The 24,799-nt window shown below is 30.5% G+C and overlaps 1 protein-coding gene across 1 annotated transcript; it reads left to right on the top strand.

The window, feature by feature from the left end:
- The first annotated feature begins 11,097 nt into the window (after positions 1 to 11,097).
- LOC101258039 (plant intracellular Ras-group-related LRR protein 6) lies at positions 11,098 to 15,369 on the top strand. The gene is made up of 3 exons (XM_004251919.5): positions 11,098 to 11,751; positions 14,224 to 14,393; positions 14,528 to 15,369. The coding sequence occupies exons 1-3, from the start codon at positions 11,491 to 11,493 to the stop codon at positions 15,189 to 15,191; spliced, it is 1,095 nt and encodes a 364-aa protein (XP_004251967.1). The 5' UTR covers positions 11,098 to 11,490; the 3' UTR covers positions 15,192 to 15,369.
- Positions 15,370 to 24,799: the final 9,430 nt, after the last annotated feature.

The following is a 24,799-nucleotide window of genomic DNA, read 5'->3' on the forward strand; positions in this document are numbered from 1 at the left end:
TTGCTATATGTGAAAGTTGCCCTTTTTTTAATGTATCTAAGTTACATATTAATGTATACGGGCCAGTATTTAATGTGTATGAGCTATATATAATGTATTAGAGCTAGTTTTTAATGTATATGAGCTACATATTAATGTATTGGAGACGATATTTAATGTATCGAAGACGGTATTAATGTATCTGAGCTTCAATTATTGTATTTTTTTAAAAAAAAAATTAAGAAATTAATGTAAGTAAAAACTTATTAAGGATATATTATAATTTCATATTAAAACTATGAGATTGATGTAATTTATCAAAGTAGAATATATTCCAACAAAGAGCATGTTAATATTTCATTGATAATTTGTTCAGGAGAAGATGTCAATTTTTTAAAATTTGAAACTAATTTAATTTAAACTTCATGTTTACCCTAGTAATAGGTTTTTATTGTCACATAAATATCATGAAATATTCAAAATCCTAAATTTCAATGGGTTTACAATCACAGAAGTTTTATGACATATGATGATTTTTTTAATAAAAAGGATCCTTAAACTTCTACAGCAATGCCCCACAAAGAATGATTCCTTCTGTGTGACAAAAACTCTTAAACATATTTGATGTAATAGAGGTGCTCCATCTCTTAAGCAAGCTTTATTTTGTCTTAAATTTCTAATCCATCATAACTATGACACGTAAATTAAAATAGAAAAATAAAAAATTATTTTCCTTTATATTTATCGTTGGAGGTGTATTCAGGGTTTTGAGATGATGGGCACTATTACGAAAAGGTGAATTTAATCGGTTTGACATTTAGGTTATTATCAATAAAAACATTTAAAAATTAAAAACTATAGGTCCAAAATTGAAATGCTTAATTAAAATACCAAAAGTGCTATCAATAACCACTTAGAGTGGTGTTACCCAATTTTAGAAAGAAAAATAAAACAAGATAGATATAAAATTTAAATTTTTAATCGAGGTGCATTCAATCATCGTCGTATTATATAATACTTCGGGTGATGATTCACACGTCTATAATTTACAAAAAAAATAAAAATATAACACTAATATATATTATATCAAGAGGATAGCATAAATTCAAGTAAACTCAATAACCGCTTCTGCATACGCCTCTATAATTATCGCCATGTAAATATACGAATAAAGTTTAAAACGCTTAATCAATTAAGATACTTAACGATCCACCTTAAAGATTTTTGTTATATTAGTCAAGTATTATTATCCACAATCACAACCTTTTATATTAATTAAAACTGGATAATAATGACATGGTTCTTAAAAGATAAGAATCTACCGTTATCTTTGAAAATAATATCTTAATATATGCACAAAGAAAAGTAAACACACAATTGTGATGTAAAATTATAAAAAGTCAAGAATGAGTAGATAAATAGGACAGGAAAGGACAGTACGGATAAATACGTACATTAAAAGAAAAAAAAATGATATGGATATGATGTATAATTTTAAAAATATATATAAATATATAATTTAAGATATTATAATTTTAAAATTCTGTATCATTAAAATAATTATGAAAATCTCCTCCCAAATACATCTTTATCCTCTTTAGAATACATCTCTCCCATTAAATAATGTGTTTTTATAAAAATATCAAAAAATGTATGCGAGTGCAATGAAAACATTCACAATTTTTTTAATTGAAAAAACTTTTGAGATAGTATAAGTTTCCTAATTTATCATCTCTGTTTTTATTTAAATTTCTTAGTTTTACTAAACATAAAATTATGAAAAATATTTTTTTATTAATATGTATTGTCATAAAAATAAAAAAGAACTCATCAAATATTTTTTTTAAAAAAAATACGATACACTTTACAAAACAAAAATCAACACATTAAAAGTACAACAAAAAAGGACGCCGTATTTGACATTAACTAACTCTTTTAAAGTCAAACATCTTTTTTTAATAAAAAAAAAATGTGCAAAGCAAATCGTGCCCATGATTATCGGTCAAATATTGTTACTATATTTTAATTTAATTGATAAAAGTAATCAAATCTAGTAGTAGTTGGGGACTTATCAAATGATGGAACTTGTCTCTATTTGATTTTTTTTATTTTTTCAAAAGAAGAGGTAAATAATTATTTCCTTCGTTTTTAATTATTTGTTCATTTTTGAATTAATATACCTATTAATAAATTAATCATTGATAGTAAATAGCCATTTTATCTCTATTAATTATAAAGTAGATGAATTAATTTATGATTTTTAAGAAGATTTTTCTTTTTCAAATTAATTAATTGAGGATATACAATAGGTAAATATATTTTATTTTTTCTTAATTTGTCAAAGTAAAGTAAGTAATTAGAGATAATTAGAAAAAGAAATGGACAACTAATTAGAACAGAGGAAACATTTCCTTCATTTGATTTAATATGTAAAGCTTATTGGACAAAGGACATAATCACATACTTTTAAGACAAAATGATCATTTGTCCCTTATAAGTTTATAATTACAAAAATTCTCAAACTGATACAATAATATAAGTGTTGGTATATTAATCTGATGCGCGAGATACATTAATCGTTAAGTAAGATACATTACATTTTAGACATGATACACTAATCTGATGTGCGAGATACATTAATTTGATGCGCTGATACATTAATCTTATGCGTGAAAAATGAGAAATTTTGAATAATTTATAAAACTAATTGAGAATAATTGTAATAAAAAAAATTAAAGGAGAAATTTCTGTCATTTTTCCAAAATTATTCTTCTAATTAATCATATAAAGTAATGTAGAATAATTATACATGTTGGCCAATTGAATTAAAATATGTTGCTTGCTTCCCTCCCTTTTGGGTTCCTTCCGTATTCTATGAATTTTATGTCTCTCCCATTATATAAAGGGGAAAATATCAATTAAAATATTAATTATTGTTAAAAGTAGAAATTAGAAAAAAAAAAATAGACAGCTATATAGAGAGCAAGAGAGAACTTTTTTTCCAGTATATATAAGTGTGTTTTGTATCACATCTCATGCTTCAAATGATACTATTAAATATTATATAACATTATATAAAAGTAAAGTTATAAAAGAGATGTCTTTTTAAATAAGAAAATACTCGTTTACATCATGGGAAAAGGTAGCGGGTGAGGTTCTGATTATGGACGTTAGTATGTTACGATTTATTATTAACCATGTCTTTTAGTATAGTATTATTTATTCAATAATTGTTTCATTATTTAATCAATTTAATAGAATGCTACATTAAATAGATCATATTCAAATAGATGATTTATTGTATAGAGTTTAGACTTATCCATATTAGATCAAAGAATCGATTCTTAAAAGCTAAAGTTGGGATTTTTCAATTGTAAATTTGGACAGACTATTAGAACTATTTTAACATGAGATTAAAGGTAATTCATATTGATTGCAAGAATTAATGGTATAGTCATATTGAACATAAAAAATAAAATGGATTCAACTAGGAGGCTCAAACTCCGGATTTTTCTTTGTTTAATTTGAAAAATAGAATTATATACCATTAGACTCGATCAACCTTTGTGCCTGGAAGACAGATTAACAACAATATTATATTAAGTCACGAGCCGGTAAAAGAATATGAAGAAAAAGTATCACAATGTATGCTAAAACTAGATATGTAAAAAAATTATTGCTAGTATTTGTTTATGACCGTTGATCTTATGTTCAGTTTCTTACTTCCACAAGATTGATCACTGATAACTCCATGAATTTAAGGTTAAGACTTGAGAAAATTACAGAGGATTTAAAAGAAGAAGAAGATTGTATTAATGTCTTCATACAATGAATCTATACATACATGCCTTTATATACTACTTTCACTATGAATGAATATAAAATATCTCTAACAAACTATGTAAGTAATTATTGTCATGTCATCAGCTAGTGACTAACTTTTGAAAACTCTAACTAACATAACCATATAGTTTGTTATTGCTAACACCCCTCCTCAAGCTTATGGTTGAAATACATTTATGCTTGGTGTTGATATGTTCTGCCTGCAGTATTCCTTGACAGATTCTCTTTTACAAAGTGACAATCTATGTCTATGTGCTTTGTACATTCATGGAAAATAGGGTTGATAGCTATTTGTATTGTTGTCTTGCTCTCACATATCATTCTCACTAATACTGTTACATTGACTCCTAACTCCTTGTATAGTCCTATAAACCAAGTTATTTCTGTCATGTAGCCATGCTCCTAAATTTTGCCTTAGATAAGCTTCTTGACACAATTCCTTGCTTCTTAGACTTCCATATCAATCCTCCTCCAAACTTCACTAAATAATGTGTAACTGATTTCCTTGTTTCAAGACATGCCCCCCCCCCCAGTTAGAATCACAGTAAGCTATTAATTGTGTAGTCTGTTCTGCTAGCATTAGTAATCTTAGATCAGGTATTTCTTTGATGTACTTTACTGCTCTTTATGTCGCATTCATGTGTGACTCCTTAGGACAATGCATGAACCGGTTAAGCACTTGTGTACTGAAAGCAAGATCAGGCCTAGTCATAGTTAGATATAGAAGCTTTCCCACCAACTTTTGATACATTGTAAGATTAACAAGTGACTTATCATGGTCAGGGCTTGAACCAGTCACATGTTCATCATATTGCAACTGATGTCAGTTTTTTGTTCAGCTCTAATGGTGTATGAACAAGCTTTGCTCCTCCTAGGCCAGTTTCAGACATCGATTCCAAGGCATATTTTCTTTGTGTCATCAAGATGCCTTTGTTTGATCTACAGAACTCAATGCCTAAGAAGAATTTTAGTTCCCCTAAATCCTTCATTTTGAACTTCTTTTTAACGTCATGTCTTGCGTAATATAGGAGTTTGTGGTTGCTTCTACTGTTTAAATGATCATCTACATACACCAATACCACCACATTATCATTTCCACTTTGATGTGTGAATAGTGAGTAGTCATAATGACTTTGTTTGAACCTCATCTGAACTAGAACCTTAGTTATCTTCATGTTCCTCTGTCTAGGTGCTTGTTTCAAACCATACAATGACTTGTGGAGTTTTCAAACCTTGTGACTCTCCCCCTGTTTGGAAAAACCACAGGGAATGTCCATGTAGACCTCTTCATGCAATTTGCCATTCAAGAAAGCATCGTAGACATCCATATGATATATGAACCATCCTTTGAAGGCAGCCAAAGCAACCATAGACCTAACAGTGACCATATTAGCCACAAGGCTAAAGGTCTCACCCCATAATCAAGGCCTTTTTGTTGACTAAAACATCTAGCCATAAGCATGGTTGTGTACCTTTTAACCTCTCCTGAAACTAAGAACTTAATTCTATAAATCCATATGCAACTGATAGGATCATTAGCAGCTTTTTGAAAGGAACCATGTTCAGAAACAACTGAATTGACACCAAAGCCAATCTATATGTAGATGAAAAGTGTTTGTAAGACAAGTGATCAACCAAGGAATAAGAGCATGTCGTTTATTTTTGCTTAGTAAAAGTCCTGCAGCCATAGATAGAGGAGGCTTGCTAGACCTAGTTGATCTTCTAAGAGGCATCTCAACAGCTGAAGGAAGTTCACCAGGAGAATCAGGTGTAGCTGGTCTTGCAGAATCATCAGAGAAAGTAAGTAGAGATGAAAAAACTGGAGGTGAGAAAGGATGAACATAGTCCATTATTAGAAATATAGCATTTAGTGAGGCTTGGAGATGCTTGAAAGGAAATAACTCATCTTAAAATATAACATACCTATTTACAGAGAACATCTTGGCATGAATATCATATAGAAGATAACCCTGTTGTGTGGATTAGTATCTCATAAATACAGTTGGAACAACTCTTGTAGAAAACTTATCAGGCTTTTGAGGACTAACAGCATAGCACAAATAGCAAAATACCTTGAGATAAGACAGGTATGGAGGATGCATGTACAATTTCTCAAAAGAAAATTGTAGCCTAGTACTGGGTAGGGATTCTGTTTAAGATATGCACAGCTGTGAGAACACACTCCCCTCGAATCTCAAGGGTATAGAGGCTTGAAATCTTAAAGCTCTGGTATGCTTTCTTTCAGCAACCCCATTTTACTGAGGGGTATACACACAAGTAGTCTGATGTAGAATGCCCATGACACTCAATAGAGTCTGAAACTCAGTACTTAGGAACTCAACCTTTATCAGAACTGAAGGTCTTAAAACTTGTGGAAAATAAATTTTGAACTCTTGTGAGAAAATTATTTATAACAACTAGTGAATCAACTTTGGAAGCAATCAAAAAAATAAGTGTATCTGCTAAAGTCATCTATAATAGTAACAAAATACTTCTTACCTCTTTAAGTGGAAACTTTATAAGGTATTCACAAATCATAATAAAGCAATTCAAATACAACAGTAGTTTTATGAACACTTAAAGGAAATGGAAGTTTAGATTGTTTAGCTACAGGGCACACAGTGCAATGGGAGTAGTGTGTGAGCTTTAGAGCTTCAAGGGACTCATGGCTCCTTATTACATTAATTGGAGCATGTCCTAATCTCCTATGCCAAACATCACTAGGTTTAGACTAATCAAATACATGAGTTATATTAGTAGTATTAACTAGCTTTTATGAAATAGACTTGTGACTTGATTCTTCGTGAAGAATGTTGAGTACATGCACCAATCCCCTTCACATGACCAGTGGAGAGGTCTTGGAAAATGCAAAAATCAGGAAAGAATACTACCATACAGTGTAAATTTTTGGTTAGCTTTGAAACTGTCAACAAGTTACATTTGAACTGAGGGATAAGAAGAATATTAGAGATGATTTATCTGTGAATACATATGATTTTCCAACATGAGATACTGATACATCTTTTCCATTTGATAGATGTACCCTATTATCTGTGTGAAGAAGTGTCTTCTTTGCTTTATCAATAAGGTTCATGTTAGATGTAATATGGTGAAAGGCTCGTGTATCAATGATCCATTTACTACTAAAACTATTGCTATAAGACAAGGTTGGAGAGAACTACCTGCATTTGCAACAATGATATTGTTGCAGAGGACTCTCCTACCTTGTAACCTCCAGACTTGGTGAGCAATTGTAATCTCTATTGGTATTGATCTGAGGTGAAAAATCTTGTACCAACACTTGATTGACATGAATCATTTCCATCTTCTTCTGAAGCAGTAGCCTGATTAGCATACACATTTGGCTTCCTCTTAGACTTGAAATTTGCAGGATATCCAACACTCTTATAATATTGTTCCTAAGAATGTCCTCTGCACCCACAATGCTCACACACAAGGAGTGATTTCCTGGCTTTATAACCTCCTCCAAAAGAACTAGCACCATTAATGTATTTACCACCAGATCCTCCTGAGTATGAAGTTCTAGATGTTCCTGCACCACCACTTTATCTGTTACTTCTATGAGTATACATAGTTGTTCCTTCTATTGCTCCTGAGATGTGGGAGGTAGAACTGGCTAGATTTCTCTGACTCTTTTGATCAATAATGAGATCATAAGTTTTGTTAAGTGTTGGTATTTGACTCATCATGAGAATTTGACTCCTAGGAGTTTAGTAAGACTCATTCAGTTCCATAAGAAATTGTAATAGCCATTGATAATCACAATGTTCACCGAATTTTCTTTATTCTTGACAAGGAAACTATGACAAGGCATAAGAGCATCAGATTCATCCAACATATTTCTTAGTCTTGAGTGATAATTAACAACTGACATAGTTCCTTACACTAGTGTATGAATTTCTTTATGCAACTGAAAAATCCTAGATCCTTTATTGTGTCAAACCTCTCTCTCAAATCTAACCACACTTTTCATGCATCCGAAGCATATACTACAGCTTAGAAAACATGGTCGCACAACAATCATAATCCAGCTTAACACTACAACATTACACTTTTCCCATTGATCAAATAGAATTGGTTCAAACATAGACTTAGGAAATCGTCCATCTACAAATCCTTGTTTACTTTTCCCCACCAATCCAATCCTAAAGGAACTACTCCACAAAGCATAGTTTTTTGAACCAGTTAACTGCAGAGATATCAGAGAACTACCTGGAGTATTAGTGTGTTGAAGGAACAAGGGATGATTTTGATCAATTACTGGAAATACAGCTCGACTTGAATTTCCATTTTCTGTACTTGTTTCGTCAAACACTTCCATTTGCCATTGTTGTTTATCTTTGCTTTTGATGCTTTTTGCAATTCACCTTTGAATACACTACACCATTTTAGGCCTACGACCACCCTGGTAAAGTGTAGCCTAAACTAGCAAAAGTGTGACCTTAGATAAAAGGCTACAATTTTGGACTTTAGGCAACACTTTTCCAGGGGTGCCCAAATGAAGCGTTGCCTTAGATTTTAGGCAACACTTTTCAAGTGTTGCCTTATCAGCTATGCTTAAAAGTGTTGCCTAAAAGTTAAATGGCCACACTTTTATGTACCTCGATAGCAACTTTTATATCGCATACAGCTACACTTTTAAGTGTTGCCTTAGCTTTCTTATTAACCACAATTCGTAAGAGTGGCCATTTCAATCTAATGTATGACAAAAATTTTAAAGTCTTGCCTTTTCTATCTAATGTATGACAACACTTTGAAGTGTAGTCATTGCCCATGTGATTACCACAATTTACAGTCCTAAGGCTACACTTTGAAGTGTGGTCATATCATTTTGGCTTTAAAATATATGTCACATTTTTTAATTAAAAACCACCAATATTATTTTTCAATAAATAATATCAAGCATTAAATTGACTCATAAGTAATTCAAATGCATAGATATGCAATAAAACTCAAAACATTGTACGTCTTGTTTACTTACACATACTTATACAACAATATTCAAAATACGTGTACACAATTGTTCAAAAAGTAATCTTACAATAGTTCTATATGTTAGGTTATTAGCATTTTAATATTACTATTTAACATATTAAATTGCTTTATTTTGGAGTTATAAGAATGGATGACTTCTACATCATCCATTAGCATTGGTTGTCCATCAATGTATTTCATTCTTAATTCCTCCATTACTCCCTTTGTAACCTATGTAACATACGTAACTCCCTTTGTAACATATGTAATATATGTAACTCCCATTGTAACTTATGTAACTCCCATTGTAACCTATGTAACTCCTAAGGCCATTATCTTCACTATTTACTACCTCCATTATCTTCCTATTCATTGCTAGGAAGACTTCTTGTAGTATAAATAGTGGTAGTCTTCATTTGGTTTTAGATACACACAATTCATAAGAGAAAACAAAGAGTGAAAGAGTTAGTCTAAAAGAGAGTTCTTTATTAGTTGAAGGGAGGTGTTTTTTTTTTTGTGGAGCTTTGGACTCAACTCTTGTCCAGAGTTGTTGAGTTATACTTTGTGAAGGCTGTTGTATCCTGGAGGGGACAAGTCAAAGAGGACTACTGCTGGACCGGTGAAAACATTTGCTGCAGTGGGCTTGAATTTCCTTAAAGAGAGCGAGATATCCGCGCCTCAACCTGAAGAGATTACTTTCTTCATTTTATTTTCAATTGTAATCTTGCAATTTTATTATCTTGTAAGTTTTTTCACTAACACTATACATTCAAGCAATGAATATATTTCACAAAATCAAACATAATGTATTCAAACTTTTATAGTAGTTCAAAACTTCTTCATCATCCACTTCATTGAGATGAAATTGACTTGTGGCGACTCTTCAAATTTGATCACCTCCATTTCCCTACACATTTAAAATGTACAAAAAAAATCAGATTGTTGAAAATGAGAAGAAGAATCGGTAGGATTTAGGGTTTGATTTCTAAGAGTAGAGATTTTGGCAAAGTAACAATGACGTCTGTGGATTAGATTTATTTGTACTGAGGTTCTTTTTAATTTATATATTTTTATTTTGAGAGCTAAATTGTTTTTTTTATGTTTAAAGAAGTTTTTTTTAAAGGAAAATTATAAATTTGAGGGAAAGTTAAATATACTGGAGGGAAAATAATATTTTGGTGAAAATTTTAGGAAAACTACAAGGCCACACTTGTTAAGTGTTGTTCTTATATTTATAAAAATAGAACACTTCAATAGAGTATTCATATGTACAAATAGGTGTTGCCAATTATATCATGATATGAGAACGCTTAAAAAGTGTGGTCTATACCATTAAAGAGCACACTTTACAAGTGTTGCCAATATTATTTTAGCCAAAAGCTAATAACTAAGGCTACACTTCAAAAGTGTACCTAAAAATGTCTTAGGGCAATACTTCATAAATGTTGTTCAGATTTAGCGTTCCATTAGGCCTAAAATGATGTAGTAACAATGGTGAATCTGAGCACCTTTTACTTAGCTACTTGTTCTTTAATCCTTCACGATTGAAGGCTCTGATACCATGATAATTTCATGAGTGGAGGTTAAGACTTGAGAAAATTACAGAACATTTAGAAGAAGAAAAAAAGAAGATTGTGTTAATGTCTTGACACAATGAATATGTACATACATGCCTTTATATACTACTCTCACTATGAATGAACACAGAATATCTCTAACAGATTTTGTAATTAACTATTGGCACGTCATCAACTAGTAACTAAACTTTTGAAAACTCAAACTAACATAACCATATAGCTTGTTATTGCTAACAATCACCTAATGCCGATTCAATAAGATGGTAAAAAAAATAATTTTGTATTTTGATGTCATAATCTTTAGCACTTCTTTTGTAATATAACTTTTATATTTTAAAGTTTAAATTTATAATCTCTTATAAGGTAAAAATATATTTTACCATTCTATACTATACAACAATTTGTGTAATTAGTGTATTAAAAAAATTTAATAACTTAATTAGTTGACTATTTAAATTTTCACTGTTTAATTCTCCATCATATAATCTTCATTTTCTGCTGCCCCTAACATTTAAAAAATAAATAGAAATGTAACCAATGGATCAAACAATTCTTTAAATTAATAAAAGCACAAGGAGCAAGTTTCTTCACCGAATTCTTTAAAAATCCACTAATCAATATGTGCAGCATGTACTGTCTATCACTTACAAAAACGTTTTGGTTTTTAAATGATTTTGTCTCTCAGCCGTACTTCTTTCTATAATAAAAAATCACAAATAAAAAAAGTCAATGCTTTTTAAAAATGACAAAAAGGAAGAAAAGTCGTATCACATAATCCTTTTATTCTGGAAAATTATAGAATAATAAATAAATATTGTATAAACGACAAAATTTGATTCTTTTCCTAAAATAACTTGTATGACCTAAGATCCAAATCATCATTCACACACACACATATATATATATATATATATGTAAAAAATAAAAATATTATCCCATTTTTTCTCCTCTCCATTCCCTATGTGTTTGTGTCACCACACACAAGTAACGACCCCTCAATTTGTCAATAAACAAATAAGAGGAGTTGTTGATTATCAAAGGAAGAAGAAGAAGATTATGAAATTTCAATGATGATTTGTGTTAGGGTTAAGAGATTATGAAGATGAGAATGGAATTAGTTGAACGACGAGGACGACAACAACAACGACAAGAAGAAAAAGGAGCATTTGAGAGGAAGAGTAGTAGGGAAAAAAGTACAAGAAGAAGGATGACAATTAGTATTGTAGAAGAAGAAGAAGAAGAAGAGAGCCCTAAGATTGTGGATCTAAGTGGCATGTCATTGGATTTTATTCCTGTAAATCCTACTATAAATTTGGGAGCTATATCCAAATTACATATTTCCAACAATAATCTTCAGGTTAGTCAGTTTTCGTACGTCTCGACTAATTTTTATACAATATTAATTACCCTTTATCAATAAATCTATATTAGATAACTCTGTTCCTAAAGATTAAGATAGTTGATAAGAAAAATTACTTAGATTTTTTTTTTATCTTCACTAGAATTTGAATAATCATTTAATTGACCACTATGCACCATTCAATTATTTGTTTTTTTTGGAAAATTTTATTCATGAAGGATTAACTTTAATCTTTTGAATGGAAATTAAGTTTAAAATATCTTCTTTTTGAAATAATTGGTGGCTGTTAGTCAAAAGTCAAAACCGAGTGAAGTTACTTCCTCATTTTGACCGGAGGCGAATTCGTTGTATCAGTGATATAAGGACACTATTAAAAAAACTATATTATATACGATTAATTATATCATAGTATTATTTATGTCGATATTAATAAGTGCATATGCACTATTAATATCATATTATATCATACTATATTAATTTTGACCGGAGGCGAATTCGTTGTATCAGTGATATAAGGACACTATTAAAAAAACTATATTATATACGATTAATTATATCATAGTATTATTTATGTCGATATTAATAAGTGCATATGCACTATTAATATCATATTATATCATACTATATTAATAAGTGCATACGCACTACCTACTTGTATATGTAAATTCGCCTCTGATTTCGACGAAAGAATAATTTTATAAAAATTATTTTGTGACAAGCAGTCACGACTAGTATTTTGGAAAACATAAATTTTTCAATCATACCAAATACAGTCGTTGCTTCCATTTTTAGTTGCTTTTGGTTCCTTGTACTTTCACATATATTTAGTTTTGTTTAATTTTTCTATATTTTATGGAAAGAAATAATATACTATTTATTATTACCCTTTCTTCTATTTTACGCAAGATAGTTATTATATGTTTTCTAGTTTTTAATTTGTTCATTCGGTATTGAGTTGATACTGTGTTTCAAAAAGTTTATAATTTTTTTATTGTCATAGTCTTATATATATATATATATATATATATATATATATATATATATATATATATATATATATATATATATATATAATGAATTAAAATGTTTTTAATTTTGTAATTTTAAACATGTATAGTGAAAAATTAGAATTAAAGAACGTGTCAGAAATAAGAATTTATACGCTGTTACATTTTCTTAAAATATCCCCCTTTACTTTGATAATTCAGAAGTCGTTTGTGTGAACTATAAACTATAATTTTAGAAATAAAATGCAATACTATTTTATTCTATGTTTAATATAAAACACACAATATAAATTTTAACGGATCAAATCAAATCCAAATCAACCGTCCTAACGTCATATTTTGTCCTCCATCATTATTTTAAATTGACCAAAGAGTAAGGATAAAGTCTTGTGTTTTGTTTAATTTTTTCTTCCTTGATACATTTTTTATTAAAAAAAAAATAATTAACAACTTGGTAGGTTTTCAAATTATTCGTATTAAACTCAATAGTATAATTTTTCTGGTTGTAATATGTATGTGTGGATTTACTTAAATATAATTGAGAAAATTTCACAAAACACAATAGTATAAAGTGAAATTACATATCGTAACAACATTTTCATTGATTATATATCCCCGTCTTAGTTTAAAGTCTAATTTAATGTATATAAGTACCATACAAATATCTGATACACAGATATCTACGTTTTATATATTTTTTTTATATCAATGTATTTGTTTCATACCATATATGTATCGATTTTAAGTAACATGATTCGTATCATAGATTAACACTTTCGCATTTTACTCCCTCTAATAATAATTGTCAACAATTGACTTGACATACACCTTAATGAATACTAACAAATATAGAGATAATATGACTATATTATCTTTTGACTTTATTAAATTTAATGTTTTGAGAAATGTGTTATAGTATTTAATAGCAAGAGTAAAATGGACAAAAAAGATAAATCATCTCTTGATTTTTTAAATTGAACAAATATTATTGAACAACTACTTTTAGTATGGTAAACCATAACACTATCGTTGGACATATGTATCTCTTAATAATTAACCACTCGTCTAACATAGATACACTTATACATAGATATACATATGTCTCTCTTAAAAGTTAACCTTTCGTGTAACATAGATACACTTATACATAGTTATTATATACATATGTATCTCTTAGAAGTTAACCACTCGTCTAACATAGATACACTTATAAATAGATATACATACATATGTATCTCTTCAAAGTTGCAATCTAATTTCCCATAGATGCACAAACACATATAGTCCCTTAGTAAAGCGAGAGAGGGGGGAGAGTGGCGAACTTGCTAGGAAATCTTGTTGAGTTGTGTAATTTTTTTAGAACTATAAATAGTTTGAGTAGATATACTAGCTATGCTTGATATATTTATGTAATTTTTCATGTATAATTTTCACTTAATTGTTTTTGTTGTATGTTTGACAGAGTATACCAGAGTCTTTAACAGCAAGACTACTAAACTTGGTTGAGTTAGATATGCACTCAAATCAGCTCAACTCCATTCCTAACTCAATAGGTTGCTTATCGAAGCTCAAACTTCTCAACATTTCTGGGAATCTCCTTCTTTCGCTCCCTAAAACTATCGAGAATTGCAGGTTAGTCATCAAAACACTTGTAATGTCAATGCAGGCAGAGTCGCTAAAGCCTTTATACAGAATGTTGGTTATAAGTTATCACATATTTCGTGTATACAGAGCGTAAGTATAACGTAATTTGTTCTTACTTGCAGAGCATTGGAAGAGTTGAATGCCAATTTCAATATGCTTACTCATTTACCGGACACGATTGGATTTGAGCTCATAAATCTGAAGAAGCTATGCATAAATTCAAATAAAATAGCACATCTTCCTTACTCCACCTCCCACTTGACTAACCTTCGCGTGTTAGATGCTAGGCTAAACTGCCTTAGATCACTCCCCGATGATCTTGAAAACCTAATCAACCTTGAAATCCTCAACGTTAGCCAAAATTTTCAGTACCTATCAAAGTTGCCCTATTCAGTAGGTTTTCTCATTTCTCTACACGAACTAGATGTTAGTTACAACAAAATTACTGAATTACCAGATTCCATCGGATGCTTGAAGAAGCTCCAAAAGCTAAGTGTTGAAGGCAACCGCCTTGTTTCTCCTCCACCGGAGGTAGTGGAGCAAGGGATACGTGCAGTTAAGCAATACTTGTGTGAAAAGATCAACGGTATGCATGACAAGTCCCCTAAGAAGAAGTCATGGTTTGGAAAGTTAGCAAGATGTAGCACATTTAGTGGTGCTAACCTACCAAGAGATGACTTTGGTGTTCCAAGCAATCGCACTATCGATGCAATTGCCTCACCAAGATTTATAGCCATGCTTTCTCCTCGTCGTCTTCTATCTCCAAAAACCTACTTCTCCAAATAAAGGACATTGCAACTTGCTTGGAGATATCATAGTGTGTTTAGCTCTTAGTTTGTTTTCTTTTACGTTTTGAAATCGTGCAAATGTGTGCTTAGATCAAGTTGTACATTATGTCCTGTAGAATTTGTTGTCTTTGAGATTGTACACATCATTTTCATAGATGAAGTATGAATTTACTCAAGCGTCACTGAGTGTTTATATCAAACCAATATTAATAATTACATCGAATCAATTGACTAGTGTAACATATGTTGTATATCACAGAATTGCAAAAACAGAACCATTAAGAAAGCCCCCAAAACAGAACAAGACTCTCAGAAAACAAACATAAAAAACGAAAAAACTTCCTTGAAACACCACGAATGATGTCATTCATCCCTGAAAGTAACAAATTATGAATTAGTATTGTGTACTTGCGATTCATTTCTTTGCAAATCCGATTCACTTCTCCTATTAAACGACCATTCTCTAATGGTAGACAAAACTGGCTTCCATGCTCGCGATTTATTTGATCTTTCTCCAAATTTGCTTGAAGTTGTGTTAGTTGCACCACTTTTGGCTATGCAACTAAGTTTTCTAGCTATTGGAACTAAATCCGTTGGAGAAACACTTGATTGAAATAAGGATTTAGGCAATAAATAGTAAATATGACCTTGTTCTAACTTAGTGTCAGGGTTGAGAGGCTTTGAGGCAGCAGATAAAAGTTGAGCATGAGTGAAGACAAAGTGTTTTTGAGATTTGGCCATGAGTTCATGTACACTAATTGGATAATCAAAATCTTCTACATGACCATTTAAATGTACAACTCTTATAGTCTTTATTATGTCACAAGATTTGGGAGAAAAACAACAATATGTTATTTTGATGTACATATTGTTTTTTCTCTCTAGCTAGTGTGTAAAAGGGCTCCCAAAGAAGATGTCCTTTTATACAAGGGGAAAGATGGTGCTGAAACCGGGTTTGTGGTGCGGTAGTAGGATTGCTTCACCCTAAACCAGACCTCTCGGGTTCGAGTTCTGAGTATGGAGAAAATTCTTATTGGAAGTGCCACCTCCGAATAAGCCCTGCCGTGCATAATCCGAATTTAATCTTAACTATAATGCAGACTCAAAATATTGAGTGAGAAATAAAAAAAAATGAAGGTGGGAAGAGTTGTGGACATGGATGATGAGAGCAAGCTATTTAAATTAGGAACCTTTTATTTGCTTTAAATGAATTTAATCTTAACTATAATGCAGACTCAAAATATTGAGTGAGAAATAAAAAAAAATGAAGGTGGGAAGAGTTGTGGACATGGATGATGAGAGCAAGCTATTTAAATTAGGAACCTTTTATTTGCTTTAAATGACGAGAGCAAGCTATTTAAATAAGGAAATTTTTATTTGCTTTAGGGCTTATGTGGGGTTTTCAATAGGAATTTCTTAAGATTTAAGGTTGGAATCAGAGAGTTTTGATTAAAAATGAAACAGTTTCGTTACTACACTGTAAGACATATTGCTAGCTAAATATTATTATTAACCTTCAATATATTATATTTTTCCTTAATCATACACTATTTTTTTGAAGAAAAATACATGGCGCAGTCTTGGGGGTTGACGGAGTCAAGAGAAAAAAAATATACAAAAATGGAATCATTATTGTGATAGTCAATATTGGGACGCCACTTCATATATCACTTTAGAATTTAAGTTATATATTATATGTATATATTGTTTTTTTAATACTAACAATGAATAATAATTTATAATAGCATACTTTATTAATTTCAATTTATGTAAAATATTTGGCTGAATATAAAATTTAACAAAATAAATGATGATTTTGCAAACTTATGATCTTTTATAATTCATTATAGATATTTATGTTGCAAAAAATTATCTCATTGAAGTTGTTTAAAAAGTGGTATTCACCCATCGTATGTTCTTAGGACTATGACATTTATATTACTCCAAAACTTTGGAAAATAGGTCTGCCCTTGACTAGTAAAAAGGAGAAAAAATGTGATATTTTATTTGGATACAGTTGAAACTTGGAAGGTCCAAAACCAAAAATTACGATAGGAGGTTAGGTAGGCAATTCACCAAAATGTGATAAGAGGTTGAAAGACCTTGACTCTCAAGAGGAAGACTTTGACTAAAAATAGTGGTTTGGTAGATTGTATTGGAAAAAATAATAATTATATTAGTTTGGTGTATTATAGTTTTTGTGTTTGGTTCTTTGTATAACTAATGCTTGTATTAGTAATACACTCTATTGTGTGTTGAAGTGTATTATATTTCATGGATTTCTATGCATTAATAATGCAATGAGTTCTAATGCATGCATAAGCATTGTTAAAGATGTAATTGTCCCTCAAAAACTTTTTCACATCTTTTCACTATATTTGTGGAGGATATTTCATGTTATTTTTAGTACACCAAGTTAAACATTGCATAAGAAGAGCCCGTTTGGATGGACTTAAAAAAGTAACTTTTAAGGAGCCGTTTGGTAGGATGTATAAATTAAAATAGTCCTTGGATTAAAATTTAACCCCCCTAATACAATGTTTGGTTACCCAATTCAACTCAAACATACCTAATACATCGATAACAATACATCATATGTGGTGTTATCTAATACCAAGGATACATAGGGATTACTAATCCAAGGTTTACTAATACTTGGACAAGGAAACAAAATGACTGAATTGCTTCTCAATTTCTCTATATATTCTTTAGAATTGGTAAATAATTCACGCTACTCTACTTTTTGGCGCCTTTCCTTTTTCTTTAGCGGTCTTTTCTCGTCTTTGGCTATGGAGAAGGCATAGCGTGTAGGGTTAATTTCTGAACAACATCGTCACTATTAGCTGTGTAAGGTTTATATAAGTTTGAACTTTTTTCTTTTCTTCTTTTCTTCTGTTCTTGTCCCAAATGGTTGTAAATTGGTGAATTGAAATGTCCATGCAAATTAATTAGTATTTTGTGGGTTGAAAGTTTCTGAACAACATCGTCACCATTAGTATTTATGCTTAGAATTTAAAGGTTTCTGTTCATATTGTGTGTATTGGTTTTGTCTAATTTTTATGAAAATCTTAGGTGTTATTATGGATCTTCAACGTCTTTCGAGTAATGATTATGTTATTCTTGAGGAGATAATGTGCCAACAATTTCTTGTAGTCCTTATTTGCCTTTTTATGGCTATTCATGGTCATTCACTAACAAGGCAATACAGAAATGTGCATGAGATTAGGTACCGTATGAGTGTCCGAATACCAAAAGTAATTTCTCACTTAAATTGTATTATAAATGATAGTGATATTGTATGTATTGACAAGTTAAGAATGGATAGAAATGTCTTTCATAATTTAGTTTTATTAACTAAGGATGTTGGAGGTTTGACTGATGGTAAGTATATGTCAAAAAGTGAAAAGCTAGCAATGTTCTTAAACATCTTGGCTCATCACGAGAAGAATAGATCTATCAAGGTCGATTATATTAGATCTGGATGGAGCGTAAGTCAAGCTTTTAATGAGTGCTTGAGAGCTATACTCAAACTAACTCCATTGTTCCTTGTCAATCCTTAACCGATCCTTGAAAATGAGATTGAAGATCGATGGAATGGTTTAAGGTAGGTGAGATTAATTTTAGTATCTGTATATGATTGAATAATGTAATTTACTAAGAATTCGTTCTAGTACGAGGTAACTCTATATTTTTTATAGGGTTGTTTAGGTGCACTAGATGGTACTTACATTCACATTAGAGTTCCATCTGTGTACAAACCAAGATACAGGATAAGCAAGGGAGATATAACTACTAATGTATTGGGAGTTTGTGATAGAAATCTCAATTTTACTTATGTGTTACCTGGTTGGGAAGGATCAGCTAATGATGGTCGTGTATTACGAGACGTTGTAGTGTGGCGCAATGGTTTAAAAATTCCCGAGGGTATGCAATGTACATATGCATATAAGAACACAAAAAGAATGATGTATTAAATTTTTTGAGAAGGTAACTGTACATGAAAAGAATAGAAAAGTAACTAAATTTTATGTTTATATTATAGGTAATTATTATTTATGTGATGGAGGATATACAAATGAAAAAGGTTTTCTTTCACCTTACCGAGGATATAGATATTGGTTAAGGGATTGGCAAGGTGACAACCCCCGACCTCGATGTCGAGAATAACTTTTTAATATGAAGCATGCCAGGGCTCGTAATGTTATCGAAAGGGCGTTTGGTCTCTTGAAAGGGCGTTGGGGAATTCTTAGGAGTTCTTCGTGGTACTCTGTTAAAGTTCATAACAGAATTATAAGTGCTTGTTGTTTGATTCACAACTACATCCGTAGAGAGATGGATGTGGATCCTTTAGACATGGATATGGAAGAACAAGTTGAGAATCAACCTGAACATATTGATCTTGTTGAATAGTCTGAAGAGTGGACCACTTGGAGGGATGAGTTGGCTCAATCAATGTGGAATGCAAGATCTAATATGTGATGACATGTTAAGTTTTTTTTTTTTGCGATGAATTTAGCTAGCTTGGATTTTAAGGTCAGCCTTTATGTTTTAGATTTTATACTAGTTAATTAGGAATTTTGAATCCTTTTTGTAACTTTTGGAATCTGTTGTTATGATATTTGTGATTTTCTTAATATGTTATAATTATTACTCTTCATCACTTCCTCTAATAGTAAAAGTTGACTTTATTTTACAACTCCAATCTCCTAAAACTAAAAGAACCCTGCAACACTAGTGCAGATTATAATTTCTGAAAGTTGATAGAGGAAATAAAAACTAAATGATGAGTATGCACATGTATAGAAAAGAATTAGTATTGTTCTTCCTATCTTTGATTTGCAGAAACCATGAAGATGATCATTAGATAAAGGAACAAATTGATAATGTCTACATGCAAGACTATAGAGAAAGGAATTTACCTATGTATTGTAGACAATGTATCTACTTGAAGCTAGTTCGTTTCTTGATCTAATTCCACTTGTGAATGTTTGCATGAACACCTGTTGAATGCAATATCTTTTAAGCTTCTAATATGGAGAGCCTAATGCTTTCTGAATATATCAGTTTCTCCTACATTCTATTTTTTTTTATATAAAATTTTCTAGAAATAGTTCTTGATTTCATGACAAGGTTATAGATTTGTTCAACTATTCTATGTGTGCATTATTGTTATTATCATTATTATTTTCTTCCTATTCATTTTTATAATCTATTCCACAAGAATATTAAGGCCAAATGAGCAGTCAAACATCTTCCCACACATCAAAAAGATCAAGAAATTCAACTCCTCCGACTAGAAGGACATGGACTGCAGCAGAAGAACGAACTCTTATAGATGGATTAAAAGAGTTATGTGTTAATGGTTGGAGAGGTGATAATGGAACCTTCAAGCCTGGATACCTAAAGGAATTAGAATTTTATTTATGTGAACATCATCCTAACAACGGATTAAAAGGTGAATCACATGTCTTATCTAAAATAAGATATTGGAAGAAATGTTATGCAAGTATAGCTATGCTAAAGAGCCGAAGTGGATTGGGATTTCAATACAGTGATGGAGCTATAATAGTTGATGATCCCAAATTTTGGGATGAGTTCATAAAGTTAATTAATATTTTATTAAAGTTATTATTAGTATAAGTATTCGTGCATTAGTGTCAACCCAAACATAGCGAGAGATTTTTAGTTGTTCATGATTATAGTTATGTATTTATATATGTGTTCTGAAAGAGTTATTAACTGAGTCATACTATGTTGCTTTGTTTTATTTTGTGATTGTTTTCTAGGTTGATCCAAATGCCAAAAACATGAATACGAAAAAATGGTCGATGTTTGTGGATTGGGAGGAAATCTTTGGCAAGGATAGAGTAACATGGGAATTTGCAGAAGGCCCATTAGATGTTGTTGAGGATATTCAAAGGATTCAATCCTCAGTAATGTTTAACGATATGAGTTTGGGATTTCCTATTGATCTTGATGGCGATGAAGAAGCTGGTTCTAGTCATAGACCTAATGTGACTAAGGGAGAAGCTGGAAATGCTACTAGAGCTACTACATTTCCTAAAGCATCTCAAAATGAAAGTGCTGAAGCATTTGAACCTGAATAAGCTGGAACTCAATAAAACAATAAACAAGGTGAGTATACCAAAAGGTCGTCTAATGTCAATGAAAAGGAGAAATGCAAGAAAAGAAAAAAGATCCCGGAGAATGATTCTGAGATATTTCTTAAGGGTATGGTTGAGGTTTTAAAAAACTTTATTGACAGCCAAGACAAACGAATGGGTGCCTTGATTGACAAGATTGGAAATCGTGACCAATCTGATCTTCGTGATCAAATGTATTCCATCATTGAATCCCCTATGTTTGAGTTGTACTCCACAGAGCAACGCATCAAAGCAACAATGATTCTCTGTGATGACGTCAAAAAGATGGAATTATTTATACGCATGGGTGAACTTGAGCGTCAAACTATGATGTTTATGATGATCAATGATAAACTTTGAAGTATGGTAGACTTCAAGATAAGTGGAAAGTTCATTTTGCTAGTTTTGCTTAATTGAAGACCTTTAAATATTTGAGTGTAGCATCACTTTTTGATACCTCGAATTATGTCCTATATTGAAAATGATTGGCGTAAGACGGACACGAGGACATTAGATTTTGTGTAACTAGAATCTATGGAAACACTTGAATGTGGTGTAACTTGTGATAAACTCAAAATGATGTATGTAAATGTGTTTATTTGACTTGCTTTTGTCAATTGATGTACATGATTCTCGCTTCTCCTTTTCTCTTTTTCTCAGTATATATTGAAATGTGAAATGTGTTGTGAATGGATGTTGGATATGTATATTCCTTCTTTTGTGTTGTACTTTGTTCCTTCTTTTCCGTTGTTGTTCTTCACTTCAAAGTGAAGCTGATATAAGTGAGCACGAGTTGTTTGGCCTTCTGCATTTGCTCACTGCACTTATTTTGAGTGGTTATTTAATTTCCATTTCGCTCTAGTATATAACCGAACACGCGTTGGCTACGTGTCACGAAGCAACGATGTTCGTGTCGGTCACTTTCCCAAGTCAAAAAAAGTGATTTTCAGATATCTTAAGATCAAAGATAAAGGAAGAGTATTTCGATGAAAGCAATAGAGAAGGTAATAATAATAGTATAAAGGACAAAAGGGGAATTTTTTTTTTGCCTTAAGAAGAAGGAATTGAAATTCACAACAACAGATGAGAGTGATTCAAAGTAGAGCAATACTGATAGTAGTTTTTCTGCTTTCTGCGTTTGGATTAAGCGAACAGGGAAAATCAGGAGGATTCTGCAGTGTAGATAGGAACTCCTGCTCAAGCTCGTCCCTTCGGACAAAACTGACACTTTGATGTGCAGTCAAAATAGACTTTGGATTCATCATGAAACTGCTGAAAGAAACCTCAAACTTGCAAAAAGGGGTTCGTTTTTTATTTTTGCAGCATTGTCTATGATAGAATAGCAAAGAAAATGTTTGAAGTTTTATACAGGCTTGCAACTTCTTACTACCGATCATTTGTTCTGCTTTCATCAAAGTGATACGATGTGTTCGTATTCAAGTCATATCAGTAACCTTCCTTCCTTACTATTGTATGATGCTTCTGGTCTATTCTAGGCATAAGCTTGAATTCCATTACAAAGTTTTCCAAATTTGCTTAAAGTTAGTTATTACGGGCACTTGCAAGATGTTATTTCGGTGCAGCTTAAGAATTAGGAGAAGAATTGGGAAGTTGCATATTTGTTATCCATCAAATTCTAAAGCCTAATTTGGTTTATGACAAATGAAGTTTTACAGTGTTCAATATTTGAGTTAGAGGCAATGTAGCAGGAAAGCTTCAGGTGGCTTGCTCAGGTTGCTTAATTTTGCTAACTTTATATGAAGTTGTGATCAAACTATATTTCTTTTAGCATTAGAAACTTCTGTTGTTGTCCACCCTACTTGAACTTTAGTTTTATTTCATATTTTCTTGTTTTCTTAAGAGAAGAGGGAGGTACGCATTGGTCGGGATACTTAAAATAATGTCTTCTCATTTATGACTTGAGGTTTCCTCAAGTGAATTAAGTTTGTTAAGCACTTCATATTCAAGTTGTAAAAGTATAGATATGGTAATTACATGAAATAGATAACATAACAATTCAAGGGTAAAATTGGAAAAAAGTATTTTTTTTAGGAGTTTTAAGCCAAACACAAGATTTGAATAAGCAATAAACCAAACATTGGATAAAAAATAATCTCTGCATTGCTAATCCTTGCATTGCTAATCCCTGCATTACTAATCCTTGCATTGCTAATCCCTGCATTACTAATCCTTGCATTACTAATCCCTGCATTACTAATTCCTGCATTAATCCTTATTGTACCAAACGACTCCTAAAAGTACTTTTGAAAGTGTTGAAACTTATTTTTGAAATAAGTAGTTATGTGTTTGGATAAAAGTGCTAAAGTTAAAAAAAAATTGTTAATGTGTTAGGCAAATAAGTGTCGGTAAACACTTTTTTATATCAAAATATCTGAATTACCCTTCAAAGTTGTTAAAATGATAAAAATTGATTAATTTAAGGTTTTTATACTTAAAAAAATGAAACAAAATTAATTTATATTTTACATTCATAAGTAATTATATATTGCTATCATTAACATATTTCTTAATTATCACAAATTATTTATAAATAATAATAATAATAATAAATAATAATATAATAATATGATAATAATAATAATAATAATAATAGAATGATAATAATAATAATAATAATAATTATAATAGTAATAATAATAATGATAATATATAATAATAATAATAAATAATAATAAAAATACTAAATAATAATAATAAATAAAATAATACTAATATAATAATAATAATAATAATAATAAAATAATAGGAAAATAATAATAATAATAATAATAATAAAGAATAGTAAAATAAATAATATTAATAAAAATAAAATATTAATAATAATAATAATAAAGAATAATAAAATAAATAATAATTAAAAATAATAAAATATTAATAATACAAATTATTATAATTATAATAATAATATAATAAAATAATAATAATAATAATAATAATAAATAATAATAATAATTATAAGAAAAAAGATTTTTAAAAAAAGAATTAAAGGTAAAAAGGTAATATACATGGTCAACATAAAATGACTTTTAAGTTGGAAAAAAAAAAACACCCCTCATCAAGCTTTTGGCTTTTGGATTTAAATAAGTCATTTTTTACTTAAAAGAAGTCACTTGATAATTGTCAAACACTCTAATAAGTTAAAAACTGACTTTTAAGTCAGTTTGACCAGCTTTTAAGCCCATCCAAACAGACTCGAAAAATCTTAGCATTAGTAATGCAAGTATAACTAATATAAGTATAATGCAAATATTATTAATACACTATAATTTGCATTATTTTTATACACTCTATCAAATGACGGATTTGACTCCTCTTCATTAATGGATCCCTCCAATTCCTCCATTACTCTTTTAATATTTTGACATGTGTCATACAAATAATCTAATGGCTCCGATTGTTTGATTAACTAAAGAGTTTTACTATAGTTAATATTTCTCCCTTT

The sequence above is a fragment of the Solanum lycopersicum genome, chromosome 12 (assembly GCF_036512215.1).
Source record: "Solanum lycopersicum chromosome 12, SLM_r2.1".
NCBI lineage: Eukaryota > Viridiplantae > Streptophyta > Magnoliopsida > Solanales > Solanaceae > Solanum > Solanum lycopersicum.

What these genes read in the sequence shown, in the direction of transcription:
- LOC101258039 (XM_004251919.5), top strand. Translation starts at nt 11,491, where the DNA reads ATGAAGATGAGAATGGAATTAGTTGAACGACGAGGACGACAACAACAA. An exon ending in TTTCCAACAATAATCTTCAG is followed by an intron (nt 11,752 to 14,223) that starts GTTAGTCAGTTT and finishes TATGTTTGACAG; the next exon opens with AGTATACCAGAGTCTTTAAC. An exon ending in AAAACTATCGAGAATTGCAG is followed by an intron (nt 14,394 to 14,527) that starts GTTAGTCATCAA and finishes TCTTACTTGCAG; the next exon opens with AGCATTGGAAGAGTTGAATG.